The sequence below is a fragment of the Bidens hawaiensis genome, unplaced genomic scaffold, assembly GCF_021521415.1.
Source record: "Bidens hawaiensis isolate Kalapana, Puna unplaced genomic scaffold, B.hawaiensis_p1.1 tig00012849_1, whole genome shotgun sequence".
Taxonomy (NCBI): Eukaryota; Viridiplantae; Streptophyta; class Magnoliopsida; order Asterales; family Asteraceae; genus Bidens; species Bidens hawaiensis.
Window position 1 is genome coordinate 584,910 of NW_027492073.1, and position 22,701 is coordinate 607,610.

General features: G+C 37.0%; 1 protein-coding gene across 1 annotated transcript; it reads right to left on the minus strand.

The window, feature by feature from the left end:
* Positions 1–1,811: 1,811 nt before the first annotated feature.
* On the minus strand, positions 1,812–3,834 carry LOC143542449 (bidirectional sugar transporter NEC1-like). The gene is made up of 6 exons (XM_077035029.1): positions 3,664–3,834; positions 3,544–3,580; positions 3,237–3,450; positions 2,990–3,151; positions 2,742–2,861; positions 1,812–2,134 (listed from the first exon to the last, which is right to left on the minus strand). The coding sequence occupies exons 1-6, from the start codon at positions 3,767–3,769 to the stop codon at positions 1,883–1,885; spliced, it is 891 nt and encodes a 296-aa protein (XP_076891144.1). The 5' UTR covers positions 3,770–3,834; the 3' UTR covers positions 1,812–1,882.
* Between the last annotated feature and the right edge of the window lie 18,867 nt (positions 3,835–22,701).

The window sequence follows — 22,701 nt, forward strand, 5'->3', positions numbered from 1 at the left end:
TTGACCCATTTATTTAAAACCTTTTACCCAAACCAACTCATTTAACTTTTAAAACAACTCAAATTGACTCATTTGAAAATTGAAAGAGTTTGGGTCAAGATTGACACCCCTAATTATAATAGTAGATATTATGGGATCATATTATGGAAAGAGTGAATATTTATCAACCCACTTAATTATGGGGTGACTTGTATTGATGCCAATGAAGAAATAAATGCGAAGTAATTATACTCAGTAATAGACAAGTGGTGCAAAGCTTGGTAGTAAGGATTTAGGATTTAGCTAATCCGTATTAATATAAGAAAACTATGTGCACGAGTGTTGCTAATCATATGATCAACAGCGAACACATTCCTAAGATTTTCCAAGTTATTCAAAGTTTCTTAGAGGATTATCTTGTATCTCAACATTAGTCTACTTCATGTTTTTTTTTGTTTGTATTTGGAGTACACGCCTTGATTAATTATAGGGAGTCTTAACTAGTTGTTAGATAGACTTGGGATATAGGTGGATATATCTTTAAAAAAAATTTGTTCTATCCCAAGTACAAAGCGTTAAGTAGATTCACGTTGAGATATGAGGTTATTGTTTATTATTTGATAGAATTTGAATAGCTTAGAAAAATCGTATGGAGATTTTTGGTATTGACTATACGTGTGAGTGACGTAAAGTCGCAATCACATTAGGCAACTGATCTAAATTAGAGATTATCTTTGGTGATTCTATAAAGTTTGAAATAACATTTTAGACATGACAATAGAATGGATGATGAAAGATTTAAGCTTTAGATTGCAACTAAAGCCCAGGTAAAGGCTATACCCCCCCCCCCCCCCTCCCCCCCAAAAAAAAATAAATAAATAAAAAGAATTAAAAAAGATATCTTACCTGGTTTACTAGATACTAAGATCTAGGTTACTTGGACAACCTAGTCCATTCAATGAAATATTAGAACTACTGATTTAATGAGAACAAGTATGAGCTCGGTACCGGAACCAACCGGTATTGATCCTGAAATCCTGATCCCGATCCTGAAAATTGAAAATATTTAGTAACTGTATTGGTTTGGTACCGGTATTTCATGTAAAAGAAATACCTTGGTACCATACCGAACCATGCCGGAAACTCAAAACTTGGTACCGATTTGGTACCGGTACCAATCTGGTACCCATACAGAAAACTAGGAACAACTGATATTGTGAATACCTTTGTGTATTCAAACAGTCTTTCTTCTTCTAGATCAGCACTTCTACATCTTCAGTTGTTTAATGTCTGTAGCAGTTCTTTTCATCCATCAGTCGTTACTTTGGAGAGAGCAAACGGCAAACCTGGCCCCATTAACACTTCTTGTTTATTTGTGGAGAACAACTGATTTTATGATAATCTGTTAGGTCTTTTTCCACATTAATTTTTTTCAGGTTCAACACCGAGGTGTTTCGTTCGTTATCAAACACCCACCTAAGATCTTTGTTTTCAAAAAGGATCACACATAGACAACTTGGTACTCACTTTAATTCACGAGTTTATTTCCAGCAATATAACTACTACGACGACTAATATACCTTAAAGATACAACCGAGCGGATATATATACGAACTCTGTTTTACGAGAGTTATTTAATCACAAGCCTTAGCCAAATATAACTCTTTTATTATTGCCTTTGCAAAAACTGTTTTACATTCTATTACATTATGCTGCATATATCTGTTATATGTATAAAAGGTATTGTATTGTGTTGTCTCCCACAAATTAAGTAAAGTATATTTATTTATTTTATGATGAACAACAAAAGTTTTTCTTATACAATGGAAGGTGCGGGGAAACCGTTTTTCCGAAGTGAAACTTTTATCATTCTTTAGTCGGAAGCAAAATCAATAGTTTAGTTTCATGCGCTAACTTGGATGGTGCGAGTTGGCATATCTGGGAGAGCTTGAGGTTCAACAGCTACATGATCAATGTTATGAAGGTGTTCTACGACCACTTGAAGACTCTCAGCTACAACTTCTTGTTCCTTAATTTCTTCGTTTTTCTTTTCGAAATTGGTAATCTTTTCATTGATAAAAGGCTTCTTGTTTTTGTATAAGAAGTATAGTATCATTTGAATGATGCCAAAAATGAATCCAAGAACATTAGGAATCTGCAATATAATTATCAAGAAACTTAGATAGATAATTCGGCTGAAAACGGATAAATTTACACTACTGAGCAAAAAACGGGGGTCGGAGACCCCGTTCTCCATTATCCTTCACCCATGGTATACTTTATATAATGTCGCGAATAATGTCACCATTTTCTTATACTTAAAAATTTTGTTCTTTCATTCTTGCAAAAAAAAAAGGTTTCTTCTTCGTAGAACCCTCCTCTGTATGTGGGTGGCCATAATAAGCATGGGGATTATAGAATTGTGTTGTAGGCTTTGCTGAATTTGTCTAGAAGTATCACTTGTAATTTTAGCCGTTTAGGTGGTGTTTTCGAAATTAAACACCGGTGAAACTAGAGTACAATCCACTATTTGAGTAACGAATTCATCAAATTTTCTAGCAAAGATTTTAAGAATTGGCATAGGTTCACTAGGATAGCAAGCAACCAAACCTAACTGAAACCTTGAAGTTTAACTTTGCATCCATTCGCTTCCTTACTAGCGAATTGCAAAGTTTTACATGAACTTCCAAAAACCACCTAGAATTACAAGCGGTTTTGCTGAACCACCTACTTGTGTATAAAGTTTATGCTTTATTTCATACCGCAGTATTAAAGTCATGAAGGAGTAGGCCGTAAAAGAACCACATCACAGCGCTCACGGTGAGTGCTACCGATAGTAGAATTGGCATGTACTCAACACTTTTTGTTTTAACTACTTGTCGCTGCAAATAAGTAATATGAAGAGTTAGTATTAATTAATTAAGAAGTATCATATGCATACACTATGAAATATCACCACATATAGTGTCACTTGGTTACATTTATTTTTTATGCATGCATGTATACTTACAACAACTCCCAAAGGTGCTACGAAAACACACAAAGAAAACACAAGGCAAATCCACCCAACTATCACACCACGAGTATCACCGCTTGCAAGGAACTGAGTCAGGAGAGTGATCATACCGAACCCAACAACTATTAGCAGTATAATTAGCTTCAAACTCTCCATCTACATAACCAAGTTCTTTTTTGTTATTTTTAACCTTCATTAATATATGTTAACAGAAGTTTATCACTAAATATATTATTAACACATACCCAGCTTTCTTTGGTGCATAGAAAAGAAAGAAGCAAATGTATGCGGTTTCGATGAAGCAACCAACGGAGTTAATGGTGATGAGGAGCACGACATTGGTCTTGAGAAATGCATAATATATCCAGAGCATGGCACTGAATAAGCCCACCACATAAGGTGCTGATTGAAAGCCCTCGGTTGATTTCTTTTTGTAAACTTTATAAAACGTCGGTCTACATTTTTATTATAGTTTGTTGCAAGGTTAGGAAAGTATTAAAACAAAGACCAAAAGTAATGAGAATGGGAAGAAATATAAAGATTCTCACATAGGTGCAAGAAATACCAAAAACGAGATAATATTTCCTGAAAATGTAATAAACAAAAATTTATAAGCACATTCTTGCATGAAAATATACAAGCAATAAATGAATGGAGTGTGTGTATACCAAGAAGGCCAAATGCAAGAGTGAGATGAGCCAAGTTCCCAGCCATCTTATTTAACTCCTTAGTAATAGTACAATTGTGCATTAGAGATGTTACACTGGCCCCCATTATATAGGTAGCAAAGGTTGAGGGTGATGGCTGGACCAGTATATGAACATAGCAACGACTTTCCTTATATAGAAAAATATATATTTAAAACGACATTTATACGTTTAAACATGATAACATAAAATTATGTTTAAAAGAATGATAGAAAGTAAAATAAAAAGTTAAGAATTGAACAAAACTATAAAATAATAATCTAACATGTTATATCAATCAACCAATCAATCATACCCAGTGAAATCCCATCAATAGCAAAGCTATAAGTAGGGTCTGGGGAGGGTGGGATGTAGGCACACCGTACCTCTATCCAATGGGATAGAGAGGTGCCTTCTAGGGAAACCCTCAGCTCAAAGAAACATATGTATGAGAGAAATAAGTGGGCATGAAAGGTCAATAGTAATATAATTGATAATAGCACGTCATAAAATTAATAATACTAATACATGTATAGATAACAATATAGGGATATATGAAACACTACAACAAAAATAGGTATTTGTTACGGTCAAATCCGTAGCTATTTCGTAGCAAACACCCATGTTGCTACGGATTTGCTAGGGATTTGGTTCGTACCTATAAGTCTCGTAGCTAATTTATTTGCTACGGGATTTAGCTACGAAATGATATTTTGCTACGGGTTTTGCTACAATAAGGGACGTGACTATTTTACCTACCTTAGCTACCTATTTTGCTACATAATTATTTGCTACGGAATTTATAGCTACCAAATTTTGCTACGTTTTTTTAGGTACGAACTTTTAGCTACAAAACTTTGCTACGATTTTGAACTACCAAATTTGTTACGGTTTTCTAGCTACGAATTGTTAGCTGCGAATTTAGCTACAAATTTCCAACATAAATCAGTTACTGAAATTTGCTATGGTTTTTGCTACCGATTTTGCTGACTTTTGCAACGAATGTAGCTACAAATTTTGGTATGAATTCTATCGATAATTTTTCAAAAAACTTCTTTTTTATTTCGATTTCTATATATTTTTTCCTATAAACATTATATATAAATAACAAATATAAAATATCATACTAAAGATATGTATTCAACCCAATAATATATAATATTCAATAAAATACAAGATCAAAATTATTCAAAAGCAATACAATAAAGTTTATAATCTCGTATTTTCTTCAATTTTCTCCATCATAACATATTTCTCTATTTTAATTTGCTCCAAGTCCTCTATTTTTCCCTTTAGTTGGTGCACTTGTAGTTATGAAGTTTGTGAGTTTCAATGTCGATCACTCGTGCAGCTATACAAACCTAAAACATAGAAAACCATATATCATTTAAAAGAAGTTTCAGTTGATAATAAGCTTTGTTGGTTTAATAAGTTAAGTGGATACTTACATACTTGAATCAAATAGAAGATCCTTAATGGTTCCTTGCCAATGAAATATGTCTTGTCCCTTGGTAAAAAAAAAAAAAAAAAAAAAGAAGAAAACAAACAAACAAGCTCAATAATTCCACTAAAGGGTTTTATCTGTGTTTTGGAAAGTTAAAAATTATGAGTGTATATAAGAAGGTAAAATAAGGAATCTCAAACGCCCCTAAATGATTTGCAATAGACAAGCTCGCATATAGAGTTCCATTGTCTATCTTCATAAACAAACTACTTGGTTACCTAAAGATTAAACTAACAATCTCAAATTTTCAACTAAAAAAACATATCCAGGGACATAAAGTGACATGAAATGCAATTATAAACCTAGAACATAAGAGATCAAACTAACAATCTATGCAAATCACAAGTATTGTTGAAAAATAATTTACCAAATATCCACTTATCTCGTAAAAGAACAAAAGAAATGGAACTGAGTTTGGTTGAAGCATTTCAACGTGCAGTTGGCGTGCATAATCAAAGCTTTAAGACTAAAGGGTATTGATGTTAAAAGAAAATATTGAAAATATATCGGGATCAGCGAAATTGGTGGACGGTTGCTTCATATCCCGTGAAATTAGAAGACCAAATATGCAGTTTCCATTTCCTTCTTAATTGACAGCCTCCAATTATTATTTTCTATGTTTAGATAATTGCAATTCTCTATATATTCAGATTGTATTCTCATTGTAATTTAATTTCAAGAAATCAATAATAAAAAAGCCTCTTGATATCATGGTATCAGAGCAGGATTGCTCATCATATACTGTTTGATTTTCAAGCCTCCTCAATCAATAAACCCAATCCGAGCTACCATGTCCAGAGACGGCAACTCGGGTTCCGAGATGTCATTACAACTCGCAAATCTGTTAAAAACAACCTAAATCAGCCTCATAACCCAAAACTATCTGATAATCTACAAATTAACCCCAAACTCAACAGCCAAAACTACGCATTATGGACCCGGATGATCCGAGTCGCCATAGGCGGAAAATCCAAAACCCTGTTATCCCACCTTACCTCAGATCCTCCAAATCAAACAAGTGAAGATTATGAGCAGTGAGAACAAGAAGATTTAATTGTGTTTTCATGGCTTATTCAAAATATCGAGCCAGCACTCGCAGGAAACCTAACCGAGTATCCCACTGCAAAAATGTTGTGGGACGCCTTGGTGGTCACCTACAGTAGCGGAAGAGACAAATTACATATCTTCAATCTTCATGTCAAGGCTAACGACATCAAACATAATGATACCCCTCTTGAAGATTTTTGGATCGTATTACAGGGGGTATGGGGAGAGATTGACCGAATTGATCCGAATCCCATGAAGTGTCTAGAAGACATCAAGACATACTCACGAATCAGGTCAGAACAAAAACTTTTTCAGTTTTTAAATGCCCTTGACCGGATATACGGACCCATTAAAAGGGAAATTCTCCGGCTAGATCCTCTTCCGTCTGCGGAGGTGGCCTACGCCGCTGTTCGTAAAGAAGCCGCTCACCAGAACATACTGGGAGCAACTACTAACGATTCGCAGGGCATAGCAACGGGTTTAGTTGTAACTGAAGCAGAAGGATTAGGACTCGCAACAAAAGCTCAACGTCGGTTTGAAGGAAAAAGGAATGGACCGTCAATCAAAGAAGATAAATCACACCTGACATATGATCACTGCGGTAAATCAAGACATACCAAAGAGCAATGTTTCTGGCTTGTCAGCTTCCCCGATTGGTGGGACTATGGCCACAGAAAAGGTACCAAGAAATCTGGACCGGAAAAAGGCAAAGCGTCTGTTACCGCGAGAAAAGAGAACGTTGATACTAGCACTGACCGGAAAAATCCCACCGGATTTGGGGCGGTGGCGGCGGCCTCTTATGATGAAGAAGGAGATGACTCCTTTCAAATGAGTACAGGTACAGGGGGTGAGAGACCACATGTCTCGAAACTCCCATCTTATTTGTGCAATATTTCCAAAATGGACCCTATAGATTCTAAAATATTAAAAACAACTTTTATTTCCTTTATAAAAGAGAGTTTTAAAAATTGTAAATATAAGTCTATTAGTGGTAGTGTGGCAAATATGGCTCAAAATTACAGTAGGAGACGGGAAGTGTCATGGATATTTGATTGCGGAGCAACAGATACCATGACTTATGATCTATCATATTTTGCTATGCCAACTAAACCAACAAAGTCTTATATATACACGGCAAATGGAGAGAAGATGCTTGTAAAAAATGGGGTGACTATAGAAATTTCACCGACACTTAAGCTTTCAAATTGTCTTTATGTACCCGCCCTATCACACAAACTCCTGTCAATAAGCCATGTAACAAAAGAGTTAAATTGCACAGTTCTTATGCAACTCACTTTTTGTATCTTACAGGATATCAGGACGGGAACAATAATTGGGCGTGGCACTGAAAGACAAGGGTTGTATTATGTGGATGAGGTGACTCAAAATGGTACTGTAATGCTTTCTCATGGAACCGCAGAACGAGAAGCATGGATATCGCATAGAAGACTGGGGCATCCATCTACCGGTTATTTACATGTTCTATTTCCTAAATTATTTCCTTCCAATTGTAAGTCACATTGCGAAACTTGTGTGTTAGCCAAAAGTCATCGTAAGACATTCAAACCAAATAATACAAGGGTTGATTCGCCTTTTTCATTAATCCACTCAGATGTGTGGGGTCCTGCTCCAATTATTGGAGGTCAGAATTTTCGTTTTTTTGTTATATTCGTGGATGATTGCACACGAATGACATGGGTGTATTTATTAAAAAATAAATATGAAGTTCTTGATAAATTTATCATTTTCTACACCATGATCCAAACCCAATTTCAGAAAAACATTCAGGTTTTTAGATCCGACAATGGAGGAGAATTTGTTAATTATGAAATGAAACGTTTTTTTCAAAACAAAGGGATAATTCATCAAACCACTTGTCCCCACACTCCAGAACAAAATGGTGTCGCAGAACGGAAAAATCGTATCTTATTAGAAATAACTCGGGCCCTTTTAATAGAATCACACGTTCCAAAGGTTTTTTTGGCCAGAAGCACTCGCCATAGCTGCGTATCTCATTAACCGACTTCCCACTCTAACTCTGAAATCAAAAACTCCATTGCAAGTTCTTACTGAATACACCAACCCTCCTTCCGTTCTTACCCTTAAGCCACGAGTCTTTGGATGCACCGCCTTTGTTCACATACCAAAATCACACAGAAGTAAAATTGATCCATGTGCTGAAAAATGTGTCTTTGTTGGATATGGAATGAATCAAAAAGGATACCAATGTTACAACCCAAAAACCCGTCACATGTTCACAACTATGAATTGTGACTTTCTTGAAACAGAGTACTATTATGCCTCCCAACAGAGTAGTCAGGGGGAGAGGGAATGTCTTGACACACTAAGTTGGTTGACATATGTTACATATGAAGAAGGAAGGAGCCACAGTACCCAAGACGAGTCTCACCCCTCCACACAACCTCAAGATCCAAACATCAGTGTCGCCCAAACTGCTCCCAACCTGATACCCGATGTCACACCCCCATCTTAGGCCTAGGCGTGTGACTCAATAGTTGGTACCACATTTGTAAATAAATCAGAGTTGCGGGTTAACGCGGAAGACTTTATTAAACATAAGGATTAAAGTTTTAAAATATTTACAATACAAAAGATGGAACGAAAGTTCCATTTACGTTTACTTGTTTTATATCTACAAAACCACCTTTAATTCATAATTAAGTTTAACAAAAATTATCCAAGCCATCGGATTCTTGAGCCTTCGTCCTTTAGCTCTATTCTTGGTCACTGATGTGCTTAAAAAAGTCAATTAAATATTAACTAAATTAACAAGTAATAAAAACTAGACTTAAGACTCAACTACACAAAACACCGGCAAGTGAACCGGTCAATTGTACTAAAGCTAAGTAAGTCCGGAATATCGAACCCACAGGACTCTATAAATTATGTTAATTAACTAATTAGACTCGACTAACGACACGACTATTTATTATTATGTTTAAAGGGGGATTTTTAAACTAATATTAAACTAAGAAAGTAAATAAACAAGTTAACGAGAAACAAGCAACTAAACACAAGATCGAAACCAATCAGAGAAGGAATCTACCTAGGTAAGAATCCCATGCATCAACAATCATCAAGCAATGAACAAATAACATGATTATGGAAACTGATTTTTAAACGTGTTCATCTAACAAACCCTAAGGACCTTTGACTGAATCAAATGAAATCCCAAAGAACAATTATTAGATTATTAAGCAATCAGTTGAATTGATTTCCGCAAAATCATCAATTAGGGTTAATTAATAGTATCTAAAGCAAGCAATCTTACGAAACACTAAACCCTAGATAACTTGATAAACTAACATGACATCATGAACATGGATCAACACAATAAGCAAGAATATTGTCACTACTATCCTAGCATGCAATTGACCAAGACACATGAACAACTTCTCACCTTACAGCTATTGGAATTTAGCAAAACATTTAAAACCTTAACCAACTATCAACAAGCTTCTATGATCTAATGGGCCCATTTCACAATAATCAAAACACCAAGTAATGATTTAAACATAAACCCTAAATCTAAAGAACACAATCAAAAGATAAAAGATCTATGTGAAGCTATAATTAACAATCAATCAAGATAATAAACATTCATATGCATCATGAAAGCAAAATCAAGTCTTTTACTATTAAATCAAAAACCCTAATCAAAGCATAAGTCCAAAGCAAGAATCAAGTCTCAAACATGTTCATCAAACCTAGGTAGACATGAAGTCTAGCCTAGAATCATTATTAAAAACAATCCTAAACAAGTCTTAAAAACAAAGAGGAAAGACATCAAGAATAATGAACAAGGAACGAAAGTTAGAGCGATAAAACCCTTTGCGATTGATCCTCGAACACCTGGATGAAAGCTCTCTCGATCCTCCTTAGTTCCTAGCTTCAAATCACCTTCAAAACCTTGGAAAAACTCTTGAAATCGGCTGCCAAAAAGCTTAGGATCGGCTACGGAATGAAGATGTTTATATAAGCGAGAATGGGCTTGGGCTTGCAATTTTTGGCTGACCAGAAGGCCTAGGCGCCCGGCCTAGGCATCCTGGGCATTTGCCTAGGCGCGGCGCGACGCCCTTTGAGGGTGAATTTTTGTTTTTTGCTATTATTTCTTGTATATTCATGTTAGGTCCCTTTCTTGAACTCCAAGTAACGATGAGAAACTTCTAGAACTTCTTTTCCTTGACTCCAAAGCCACCATCTACATGAAAAAAAATCGAAACACTAAGTGAACTAATCATGTAGTCATTGACGAGTAAAACGAACAAAACACGAACTTAACCTTCACATGATATGATAGAAAGAATTAAATCTTAACACTCAAGACACCAAAAGATATAAAACATAATAAATAGATAAAACTTGACTCAAAACCTTAAATAATAAAAGATTACAAAACTCGAACTTAAACGAACTTAAACATTAAATAAACATAACTTTACAAGGAATTCGAGATGTATAAATAGACGTATATCAGTCACCTGCAAAATGTTATAAAAATACGTCAGCAACAAATGCTGGTGAATATGCTGACGCGAAAACATTTTACTTTACTTTGTTACCCCTCGAAGGTTACGTGTGCCTCGGCCCATTTTGGGTTAGGAATAACAAAGTTAAAACAACATCATTATAAACTCGAGCCTCTACCTAGGTCACCCCAGCAAGACACCGCAGCGTCCCGACGTACTTAGGTACCATAAATATACACAAGGTCATTCTCACTCGAACATACTTTGGTTCGGCCCATCGTGGCTGGAGGTCGTGACCAGGCGTGGTGCGATGTGCCCACCGCATTTTTCCACATATGTAAGGATCCAGAAAAACGTATACTACAGCCTGAGGGCTAGGCTTTTACTCTTATTAATAATGTTTTTAGAGACACTTAGTCTCATGTAAAGTTTTACACATAACATGTTTGTTTATTTGAAAACAAGTTTGTAAAAGTAGGGCGTATTCACCTTTGATCGGGATCGGTTTCCAACACCGTCCTTGCGTAATCTTATTTGAAAACCTGACGTTTCTTCTTTTCTAAGAAACGTATTCTTTTTCTTTTATCTTATAAGAATATCATTATTACTTATTTAATATTCATAACAAAGAATTATATAATTCACACACACATATATATACACTTCCATATTTCTTTATTTTCTTTTCTTTGTTATATAATTTCTTTCCATAAACATCGAGTATAATTCCGACTTAGGGCATTAAGCCTTTATAATATTTTATTATTATTTTATTCGGGTAGTAACCTTACCTTTCCTCGGCTTATAATTCCCTATATACTCGAGCAGCACTTCTACGCCGCTTAGTCCTTTCAACACTCGCCTTGATCGCCACTTCACTTCAGCACGCAAATCGAGACACCCAATCTTCTCGGCACGCACTTCGAGATGATCGTCGAGTTGTAAAAACAGCACCACCTTCTTGTTCAGAACGTCGTCGAGGAGTGGTACGAATATCGAGGTATGCCACGTTTATCGAGGAATCGGGGAACGGTTTTCGAGGTGGATCGTTGGCACGAATTTCGAGGTGTAGTGAGAGAGTAGAGAGATGATTGCAAACTGAATTTGGGTGTGAGTTATGAAGACCCCGGACCTTGCTATTTATAGGCAAGTTTTGGGTCCCATCGCGTACCGCGCCCAGACCCTGGGGACCCGTCGCGTACCGCGACGAGGTCTGAAGACGCAGACAGTAGGTCTGCCACGTGTCGCCACGTGGCAAACTTGTGCCACGTGTTAACACGCGGCGGACGATAAGCCACGTGTGGCCACGTGTCGGGACACGTGACGATCGTTATGCCACGTGTGGACACGTGGTGAAAAGGTGTCAGGCGTGTCAGGCCACGTCATCGCGGTACGCGATGACGTAGGCTCAACAGCGATCGCGTACGCTGTTGACTTCTTCTAGAATGTCTGACCAAGTCCCATCGCGTACCACGATGGGCTTGTCTTTTGTTCCGTCGCGTACCGCGATAGGACAAGAAATCAAATTTTTCATTTTAGCCCTTGGAGTTTGGAAGTTGGCAAAATTGATCCCTATACTTTGGACACTTGCCAATTTTGGCCAAAAATTCCCGTGATGTTACACACGAGGTAAGTAATACTCATTCTTCTCCTACAACCAATCCCATTGAAACTAACACATCAAGTCAAGGTGAGAATATACAGGAACAAGAGTTTTTTGACACTCAAGAAGATACTCGAGGAGAAGATAATGAACATTTGCAAAAACAAGAAGAGACATCAGAGAGATATGTATTGCCACCAAGAGCAAATCGGGGAGTTCCACCGAAAAGGTATTCCCCGGAAAATGAGTCCAGAGGAAGTAGATATCCAATGGCTAATATAGCCAAAGGAAACCTATCCGAGGAAGCCAAGGCGTTTGCTGCATCTATGTACTCTGATGAGATCCCTGCTAATACTGAACAAGCCTTAAAGTCAATTCAATGGAGGAAGAAATGGAAGCTCTCACAAAAAATAACACATGGGAAAAACGTGTCTTGCCACATGGAAAGAAAGCTGTTGGGTGTTGGTGGGTTTTTACAATCAAGTACAAGCCCGATGGTACAATTGAAAGATACAAAGCGAGGCTAGTAGCTAAAGGTTATACACAAACATACGGAATTGATTACTCTGAAACTTTTTCCCCGGTTGCAAAATTAACACAATCAGAGTTCTTTGTTCTGTTGCAGCAATTAAAGGATGGCCATTACACCAATTTGATGTAAAGAATGCTTTCTTATATGGAGAATTAAAAGAAGAAGTCTATGTGGAAGCTCCACATGGATTCACGAACGAGTTTGGGGAAAGGGAAGTGTGCCTTATAAAGAAATCACTCTATGGTTTAAAACAATCCCCTAGAGCATGGTTTCGAAAATTCACCCTAGCCATGAAAAACTATGGGTTCATGCAGAGTAACTCAGATCAAACATTGTTTCTCAAAAAAAGAGGCAACCTTACAACATGTTTAATAATTTATGTTGATGACATGATTATTACAGGGGATGACAAAGAAGAAATATCCAAACTAAAGAAAAGTTTGTTCACAGAATTTGAGATGAAAGACCTAGGGAGACTCAAATATTTCCTTGGGATTGAAGTACTGAGATCAAAACATGGGATTTTCATGTGCCAGAGGAAGTATGTCCTTGATCTATAAGCAGAAACTGGCATGACTGATTGCAAACCAGCATACACTCCAATGATTGCAAGTCAGAAGTTATACATTGAAAAAGAGGGAGATCTAGCCGACAAAGAAAGATCAACGAATAGTAGGAAAACTGATTTATTTATCACATACCCGACCAGATATAGCATACGCTGTGGGAGTAGTCAGTCAATTTATGCATCAACCCCAAAAGGCTCACATGGAAGCAGTCGTAAGAATTATAAGGTATCTCAAAGGAACAGCAAGGCATGGAGTTTTGTTTAAACCAGATGGACACCTTGAAACTCAATTATATACCGACGCAGATTGGGCAGGGGATAAAGGTGACCGAAGATCTACATCAGGCTACTTTACTTTGGTTGGTGGAAATCTTGTTACGTGGAGAAGCAAGAAACAGAAGGTGGTTTCTCTTTCAAGTGCAGAAGCTGAATTCCGAGGAATTGCGAGGGGGATAACTGAAGTGCTTTGGATTCAAAGACTCTTAACTGAGATTGGATATCCTCCACAAGAAACTAGCAAAATTTGGAGTGATAATGAAGCAGCCATTCAAATTTCAGAAAATCCAGTACAACATGATCGAACAAAGCATATAGAAGTAGATCGACATTCCATCAAAGAAAAGTTGGAAGCGGGGATCATTTCACTTCCGTTCGTTCGGTCCGAAGATCAACTTGCTGATATCTTGACAAGGCTGTTAATAAAGGAACCCTATACAAATGTCTGAGCAAGTTGAATTTTGGAAACCCCACTATTCAATTTGAGGGGGAGTGTTAAAAGAAAATATTGAAAATATATCGGGATCAGCGAAATTGGTGGACGGTTGCATCATATCCCGGGAAATTAGAAGACCAAATATGCAGTTTCCATTTCCTTCTTAATTGACAGCCTCCAATTATTATTTTCTATGTTTAGATAATTGTAATTCTCTATATATTCAGATTGTATTCTCATTGTAATTTAATTTCAAGAAATCAATAATAAAAATGTCTGTTGATATCAATTGATGCCGCTCCACGCTCACCACCACCGCTGTTTCACCCTCACCGCAGAGCCAGTATGCGTGTTGCTCCTACTCTGCACCACGTTCACTGCTACCCTTGCTGCCCTCCTCTTATTTATCTCTCAAATATTTCTTTAACGTGGGACATTGCGGTGAATTTTCACCGCCTTTTTCGCCAATCACTCTGCCCTCATGGCACCTCTATAGTGGCATTAAAAAACCCACACAGATTCGTCTAAGCCTTTAACATAACAGTTAACAACATAACAGAAAATAGTAGCCTTCGAACAACATAAAATTAAAAGAAATGCACGGTGTTTTCAGAGAAAATACGATGAAAAGAAAATTAAAATAAGGACTATAAACAAATAGAAAAAATATTGGCATATAACTGAGTGGAACCTGTATACACACTTACACAATTGCAACTGGAACGTGATTGATTGTAGTTGTTGAAACAATTCAAAAGGGGGGGGGGGATTGTTTGAGGAAAAGCACAATTAAACGATTTATAGGAATTTGGGTAGGAAACCATAACACAAGTATGAAAAAATTAAGGGGCCTTGAAAATTTGAAAATATTGATAGGGAATTTAAACTTTTTAATCCACCGCGCAAAGTTCATTCCCATTAATTATTTAAAACAAATTACACGAAAACAATTGCTTTTAAGATTTACAATTATTATCAATGTCTTATAAAATAAAATAAAAAAATTAACTAGATATTATGTTGTAAAATTAATATGCAACATATAAACTCTAGACAATAGACAATAATTATATCTCGTATATTAGGTGCATGAATCACACTCAAGCCATTTACAAAAAAGCGGTCAATATTAAAATTCGGTTCACTCAAATCCATATCAATTTTTAATAATTATGCTTAAAAAACGTTTTATGTTAAGAATAGTCAAAATTTGATCAATTGACAATCCATATATGTTTTTTGGATGATTTTTTTTATTAATTGGATATAGATTAATGATTTCGAGATCATTGATCAATTTCATGAATACGGGTTCTCTTGTACCTAATGTATGATAACAATTGTTTTATTGGATCTGTTACCTACACACACACACAATGTTGTAAAAGTCAGATTCCAAGGCTGAATGGTCGGTGGTTAGTCGGTCCTCGAACCCCTACCTTTTTTATTTGTTGGAGGCGGTCAAAAGTCGTTAGAATTCTCTAAAAGTCGGGCTAGGCGGTCAAACGTTGGTCAAGCTACCTTTTTAACGTGAATCATGCTTATTTTAATATATATATAATATCCAAAAATTAATTTTCTATATATTAAATTTGATAAATTATATTAAGCAATAACAAGTCATGTGTCTTAGTGAATAGTATTAGCTCTTAAGACCATGTGTGATGGGGCTACAAAACAGGCGACAAATCATGGAACATCGCCCCCTGGGCGATAAGTGGCGGTGGTGGTGGTTGGGGGGGGGGGGGGGGGCGACGGGTATTTGTCATCTGACATATTCTTTTAGAAATTATTATTATATTCAAATGTGTGTATATATCAATCAATCAACCATACCCAGTGGGATCCCACTAATAGCAAGCTATAAGTAGGGTATGGGATGGGTGGGATGTAGGCACAGCGTACCTCTATCCAGAGGGAATAGAGAGGTGGCTTCCAAAGAGACCCTCGGCTCTAAAAACATATTTTTGAGGGAATATAAGAGGAAATTAAAGTTTAACATTAATAAAATTAGTAATAGCTCGTTATAGAATTAAAACTACTAATAAATAAAACTATATAATATATGACATTAAAATAGCATAATGGTGTGTGACCAAATAAGGTAAACAGTAGCCCCTTTAATAATTTATATCGCCCAAAAAATCCTTAGCTTTAATTCTACGTCTCCAAGAACTCCTATCCTCAACCATGTCCTCTGAAAGGTTTAGGTCTATGAAATCCTGCCTAATCCTCTCCTCCCAAGTCAATCTAGGTCGGCCTCTACCCATCCTCCCCTCTATATTAATGTTTTCTACGATTCTAATAGGATTCGTCGTCTGTCTTCTCTTCACATGACCAAACCATCTGAGTCTCCACTCTCTTATCTTGTCGGATATGTTAGCTACCTCTAATCTCTCCCAGAACACATCGTTTCTTATTCGGTCTAACCTTGTGTCCACACATCCAGCGTAGCATTCTCATCTCTGCTACCTCCATTTTCCGTACTTGTGCCTTCTTGATGGCCCAACATTCTGTTCCATATAACATTGCGGGTCTGACAGCCACCCTATAAAATTTTCCCTTTAGTTTAGCTAGGAATCTCTTGTCACACAATATGCCTGTGGCTGCTCTCCACCTACACCATCCTACCTGAACTCGATGGACCACATCACTGTCTAATTCCCCATCACTCTGAACAAATGATCCTAAATACTTGAACGTCGTTACCTGCAGGACCACTTGCCCGTCAATGGTGTGTGTAATATATATATATATATATTATAGCTACAACACCATTACACCCTAAAACAAAACTCTCCTTTGCTGGTTGGACTCAACATAGTGCAAGTCGTCCCATTTTGTAGCCTCTCCGCTACACATAGCCTAAGAGACATTAGTTTTTTATCATGTCGTCTACAAATTCATTTGGAGGCGGGAGCATTGTTATTATTTGTATCTTATTTATGCATATCAAACACATAAAACAATCATTCATTCAATTCTCATAAGTTAACAAAATGGGACAATTGAATCCATTGTCCATTTCATTCTTCCGTCCATTCCATACGATGGTTGGGCTTTAATTATCGGGTTTATTTGGTCTAACACTTTATATTCTCATTTCTTAACGACTAAATTACACTAAATCCGTTTTTGAAGGGATCAAACCCATGTTCTCAAAGGGAGCATCATCACATTAACACGTAACTTCAATTTCAATGACTTTGCAAGTTAGACCAAACCCTCCACCAATTTTTTTCTTATTTTTGTTATTGATATTGTTGCATATTATGTTAACTAGTTTTATATTCACTTTTAAAATACTTTTTATTACTGGATTTTGCTATAAAATTTTCTAGATTTTATTAATTATTTTAAAATTTGTTAATTCTTGAATTTGGTATGGATTAGAGGATATATACTAATTAATTTTATTTAATTGTTTTTAAACATTAATTTTTAGATTTTGCTAAGTATTATGCTACCAATTTTGTTACGTTATTTTTAATTAAATTTAAAATATTTATTTTCTTGATTTTGTTAAAGATCTTGCGGCGGATTTGTTCAAGTTTTATTTTTAATATTTTTTCTCAACTTTGCTACGGATTTTGCTACTAAGGGTTTTTTTAATTAAATTACTTATTTTCTCCATTTCGTTACGGATTTTGATACGAATTTGTTGAAGTTTTTTTTAAATACTTATTTTTTTGATTTTGCTACGGATTTTGATACGAATTGGTTCAAGTTTGTTTAACATACTTACATTCTCAAATTTTCTATGGATTTTGCTACGGGATTTGCTATGGATTTCATTTGTGACGGAATATCAACCATAGCTAAAAATATCCGTAGCTATTCCGTAGTTAATTCGTAGCAAAAGTTGCAATGGATTTCATTCGTAGCAAAAAATTGGTAGCAAATGCTTGTTTTTGTAGTAGTGAAAAGAGAAAAACATAATGATGTGTGACCAAAATAAGGTAAAGAAAAACCCTAAGGTATTCATTTCTCTCTAAAGATCCTTAACCTTAATTCTAAGTCTCCAAGAATTCTTATCCTCAACCATGTACTCAGAGAGGTTTAGGTCTAGCAAATCATGTCTAGTCCTCTCATCCCAAGTCAATTTAGGTCGGCCTCTACCCCTCCTCCCCTCTATAGTAATGTTTTCTACGGATCTAACAGGGTTCGTCGTCTGTCTTCTCTTCACATGTCCAAACCATCTCAATCTCCACTCTCTTATCTTGTCGGATATGTTAGCTACCCCTAATCTCTCCCGAAACACACTGTTTCTTATTCGGTCTAACCTTGTGTAACATTCTTATCTGCTACCTCCATTCTCCACTCTTGTGCCTTCTTGATGGCCCAACAATCTGTTCCATATAACATTGCAGGTCTAACTGCGACCCTATAAAATTTTCCCTTTAGTTTAGTTGGGAATCTCTTGTCGCACAATATACTTGTGGCTGCTCTCCATCTACACCATCCTACCTGAACTCGATGGGCCACATCGTTGTCTAATTCCCCATCGCTCTCAACGAATGATCCTAGATACTTGAACTTCGTTACTTGCGTAACCACTTCCCCTTCAATGGTGATCTGGACGTCCTCATTGTCATTTACCCCACTAAAATCACAATGTAGGTACTCCGTCTTAGATCGACTAATCCTTAAACCTTTGGTCTCTAAGGCTGTTCGCCACTCCTCTAGCCTCCCGTTTAGATCTTGTTTACTCTCAGCAACTAACACAATATCATCTGCGAACATCATGCACCACGGGAGTGTCTCTTGAATAGACTTTGATAGCTCATCCAAGACTACTGCAAAAAGAAACAAACTCAACGCTGACCCCTGGTGAAGGCCTACCTCCACATGGAATAAGTCGGTATCCACCACGGGCGCACGGACACTTGTTGCACTCCTGGTATACATATCCATAATTATCTCTATATATTTCCTTGGGACCCCTCTACCATGTAGGCACTTCCAAAGCACTTGGTGTGGCACATTGTCGTATGCCTTTTCTAGGTCACTTGTAACATCCTACTTTCGGTTATTATAATAAAAATAAATTTCGTTATTTCATAGTGGGTCGTTATCGGTTTAGATAAATAGAATACGAGTTGGGCTAGTGTTGGGTAAATGAATATGGGTTATGGACTTGGGTTAGGAAAGAAAGAAGGAAAGACCATGGGCTTAAGGCCATGATCCATAAATATATAAACCCTTAATATCCATTTAATCCTCATTCACACATATTCCATACACCACCCAAAACACACACTTAAGATTTCTCTCTAGTTCTTCCTTATCTCTAGCCGAAATCCAGAAGGAAACCGAGCACCGACCCGAGGTAATGATAGTTTAATATTGTACGAGCCTAAAACGTTAGTTATAGTCGCTAAGGAAACTAGAGGGTGATTCTTTAGCTAGTTCGCTAAGGAAACTTAGAGAACTAGAGGGTGATTCTTTCGCTAGTTCGCTAAGGAAACTTAGAGAACTAGAGGGTGATTCTTTAGCTAGTTCGCTAAGGAAACTTAGAGAACTAGAGGGTGATTCTTTAGCTAGTTCGCTAAGGAAACTTAGAGAACTAGAGGGTGATTCTTTCGCTAGTTCGCTAAGGAAACTTAGAGAAACTTTAATGTTCCGCGAATGTTTTAATTAACTCTGATATTTAAAACTGCGTTTATGAGTAAATCCAACACGAAAGTAGGGCTACCGGTAACGGGGCATTACATCAATGAACACCATATGAAGGTCGCGCTTCTTCTCCCTATACTTTTCCATCAATCTTCTTATAATGTGTATTGCCTCTGTGGTGGAACGCCTTGGCATGAATCCAAATTGGTTCAACGTAACCTGAGTTTCCCGTCTAAGTCTAGCCTCAATCACTCTTTCCCATAGCTTCATAGTATGGCTTAGTAGCTTGATTCCTCGGTGGTTACCACAAAATTGGGTGTCTCCTTTGTTTTTATATGTAGGGACTATGACACTGGTCCTCCACTGGTCTGGCATCTTTCCAGATTTGAGGATAATATTGAACAAAGTAGTTAACCACATGACTCCTTCTTCTCCCAGACATTTCCATACCTCGATGGGTATGTTGTCTGGGCCAACCGCCTTAGCCCTTCCCATCCTCCTAAGTGCAGTCTGCACCTCTTCTCGTGTGATCCGTCGGTAATAACAGTTATTCGGTTGTTGTTGTTGGGAGGTTGTGTTGTCATATTCTTCTTGGTAGGCTCTCCCATTGTTAAAAAGGTTATGGAAGTATGTTTGCCATCTTAACTTGATGTCCTGCTCCTTAACAAGTACATGACCCTCTGTATCCTTTATAAACTTCACTAGCCCTAGATCTTGCCTTCTACGCTCCCTGGCTTTGGCAATCTTAAACATATCATGTTCCCCCTCTTTTGTTTCTAAACGTTCATACATTCGTTTATAGGCCTTGTTTTTATCTTCCGACACCGCCTTCTTCACCTCTCTCTTGGCCATTTTGTAAGTCTCCCTCAATTCCCCTCGCTCCTCCTCATTTGTGCACCTCATAAGCTCCCTAAAGCTTACTTGTTTTTCCCTTATCATGTGTTGTACGATCTCATTCCACCACCAAGACTCCTTATGCCCACATGTCTTTCCTGTTGTGATCCCGAGAGTCTCCTTTGCTACTTGAATGATATTTGTCACCATAGCTTCCCATATCTGAGTTGAGTCTTCATTTAGTCTAGCTAATGTCTGCAACATGAGTTTATCCTTAAACAGTGGAAGATTTTCGTCCTTCAAGTTTCCCCAACGAATTCTAGGTGTACATTTCCTTTCTCGAAACTTCAGCTTATTTCTGAAGCCTATATCTGTTACCAGCAGTCGATGTTGAGCCACAACCGTCTCCCCAGGTATGACTTTGCAGTCCTTCCACCAACGTCTGTTTCCTTGCCTTATCAAAAGGTAGTCAATTTGCGTTTTGTGTCCGCCACTGCTGAAAGTGATCAAATGTGGGTCTATTTTCTTAAAATACGAATTTAAAATACCTAGGTCATGGGTCACCGCAAACTCTAGAAGCACTGTGCCGGTCTCATTCCTATCACCAAAACCGAAACCCCCATTACGGCTTGAAAAGCATCGTTAACCCTACCAATGTGTCCATTAAAATCACCTCCTATACAAATCCTCTCACCCTTAGGTATGCCCCCTACCACTGCGTCTAGGCAATCCCAAAATTCTCTCTTTTCCTGATCCCCTAAGCCTATATGAGGCGCGTGAGCGCAAACTACTGCTACTACATCCTCTCCTAATACTAATCTCAGCACCATAATCCTATCGTTATGTCTTATCACCTCCACCACACTAGTTTGTAGTTCCTTAGCCACTAGAAACCCCACTCCATTCCTAACTCCATCAGATCCCGAGTACCACAACTTATATTCATTACACTCGGCTCCTCTATGCCCTTTCCACTTAGTCTCCTGAAGGCATGCTATCTGAACCTTACTTTTTTTAAGTACATCTACCAATTCTAGCAACTTACTATTTAGTGTTCCTACATTCCAAGAAGCCAAACGCAATAAATGCGCCCTATCTTTACCCTTACCTACACCCCTCGTTTCGGATATGGTCACAAGTAATAGTCATGGTTCCTACGCTCTATGATTGCAACTGCTCACACAAATACAAGCAATAGAACACCCAATCTAACATGTTACTAAATAAATAAATAAATAAATAAATATTTTTGTAAACGCGAAGATGCCCTAAACTAACTCATAAAATCCATCTAACATTCACTTTATACACCAACTGGTAATAAAATAGAGTACTTAAATGAGTATGATACACCGTTGACCGTCAAAATCTAATCGACAATGGACATGAAAAGATCGAAGAAGAAAATAACGATCTAAATACAACGATTATTCATCTTTCACGTAAAATATGACCGGCATCTATAATAAGTAGCCTAAATATATACATAGTTCGTTCTTTTCACATAAAAAGATACAAAAAAGATTATATAATAACATTTTTGTAATTTAATTTTACTTATTTTCCCCTCAACTACGTTACCAATAATAATTTCAGTGTAAAAAACAAATACCCTATTAATAAAAATTTTGACCGGCTTAATGCTCACCGACTGTGAGTGTATATACTTATACGCTAAGACGTATAGACCGTATATATATATTCACCGTATATGTCTTGGCTATATATATTATATATGTTTTTTTTTGTTTTTTGTAGTTGTAATTTTCCGTCATGAGATAACAAAACTTTTCCTTTCCTGCTTCATTTTCTTATCTTCTTTTCATGTCATCATTCTTCAACAATTACATGGTATCAGAGCAAGGTTCTTAATCATGCTTTTCGTTTCAACCGGTTTTTCATGATTCACCGGTTTCTCTTTTCATCATAAGCACTCTAAACAGATCCAGATACTAGTTCTGCAAGCCATCTGTGATTCGGACTGGGCTGCTTGTCCTAATACTTGTCGATCGGTTAGTGGTTTTTATGTTTCCCTTAGAGGCTCTCCAATTTCTTGGAAATCTAAGATGCAGCCTATTGTTTCTTTGAGTTCGGCTGAAGCCGAGTACCGATCT

Bases quoted from the DNA above. Each gene is read 5' to 3' on its own strand.
- LOC143542449 (XM_077035029.1), bottom strand. From the start codon at position 3,769: ATGGGGGCCAGTGTAACATCTCTAATGCACAATTGTACTATTACTAAG. The intron at 3,581-3,663 runs GTATACACACAC...TTACATTTTCAG, and splicing joins TCTTGCATTTGGCCTTCTTG to GAAATATTATCTCGTTTTTG. The intron at 2,862-2,989 runs GTAAGTATACAT...ACTTATTTGCAG, and splicing joins TAGCACCTTTGGGAGTTGTT to CGACAAGTAGTTAAAACAAA.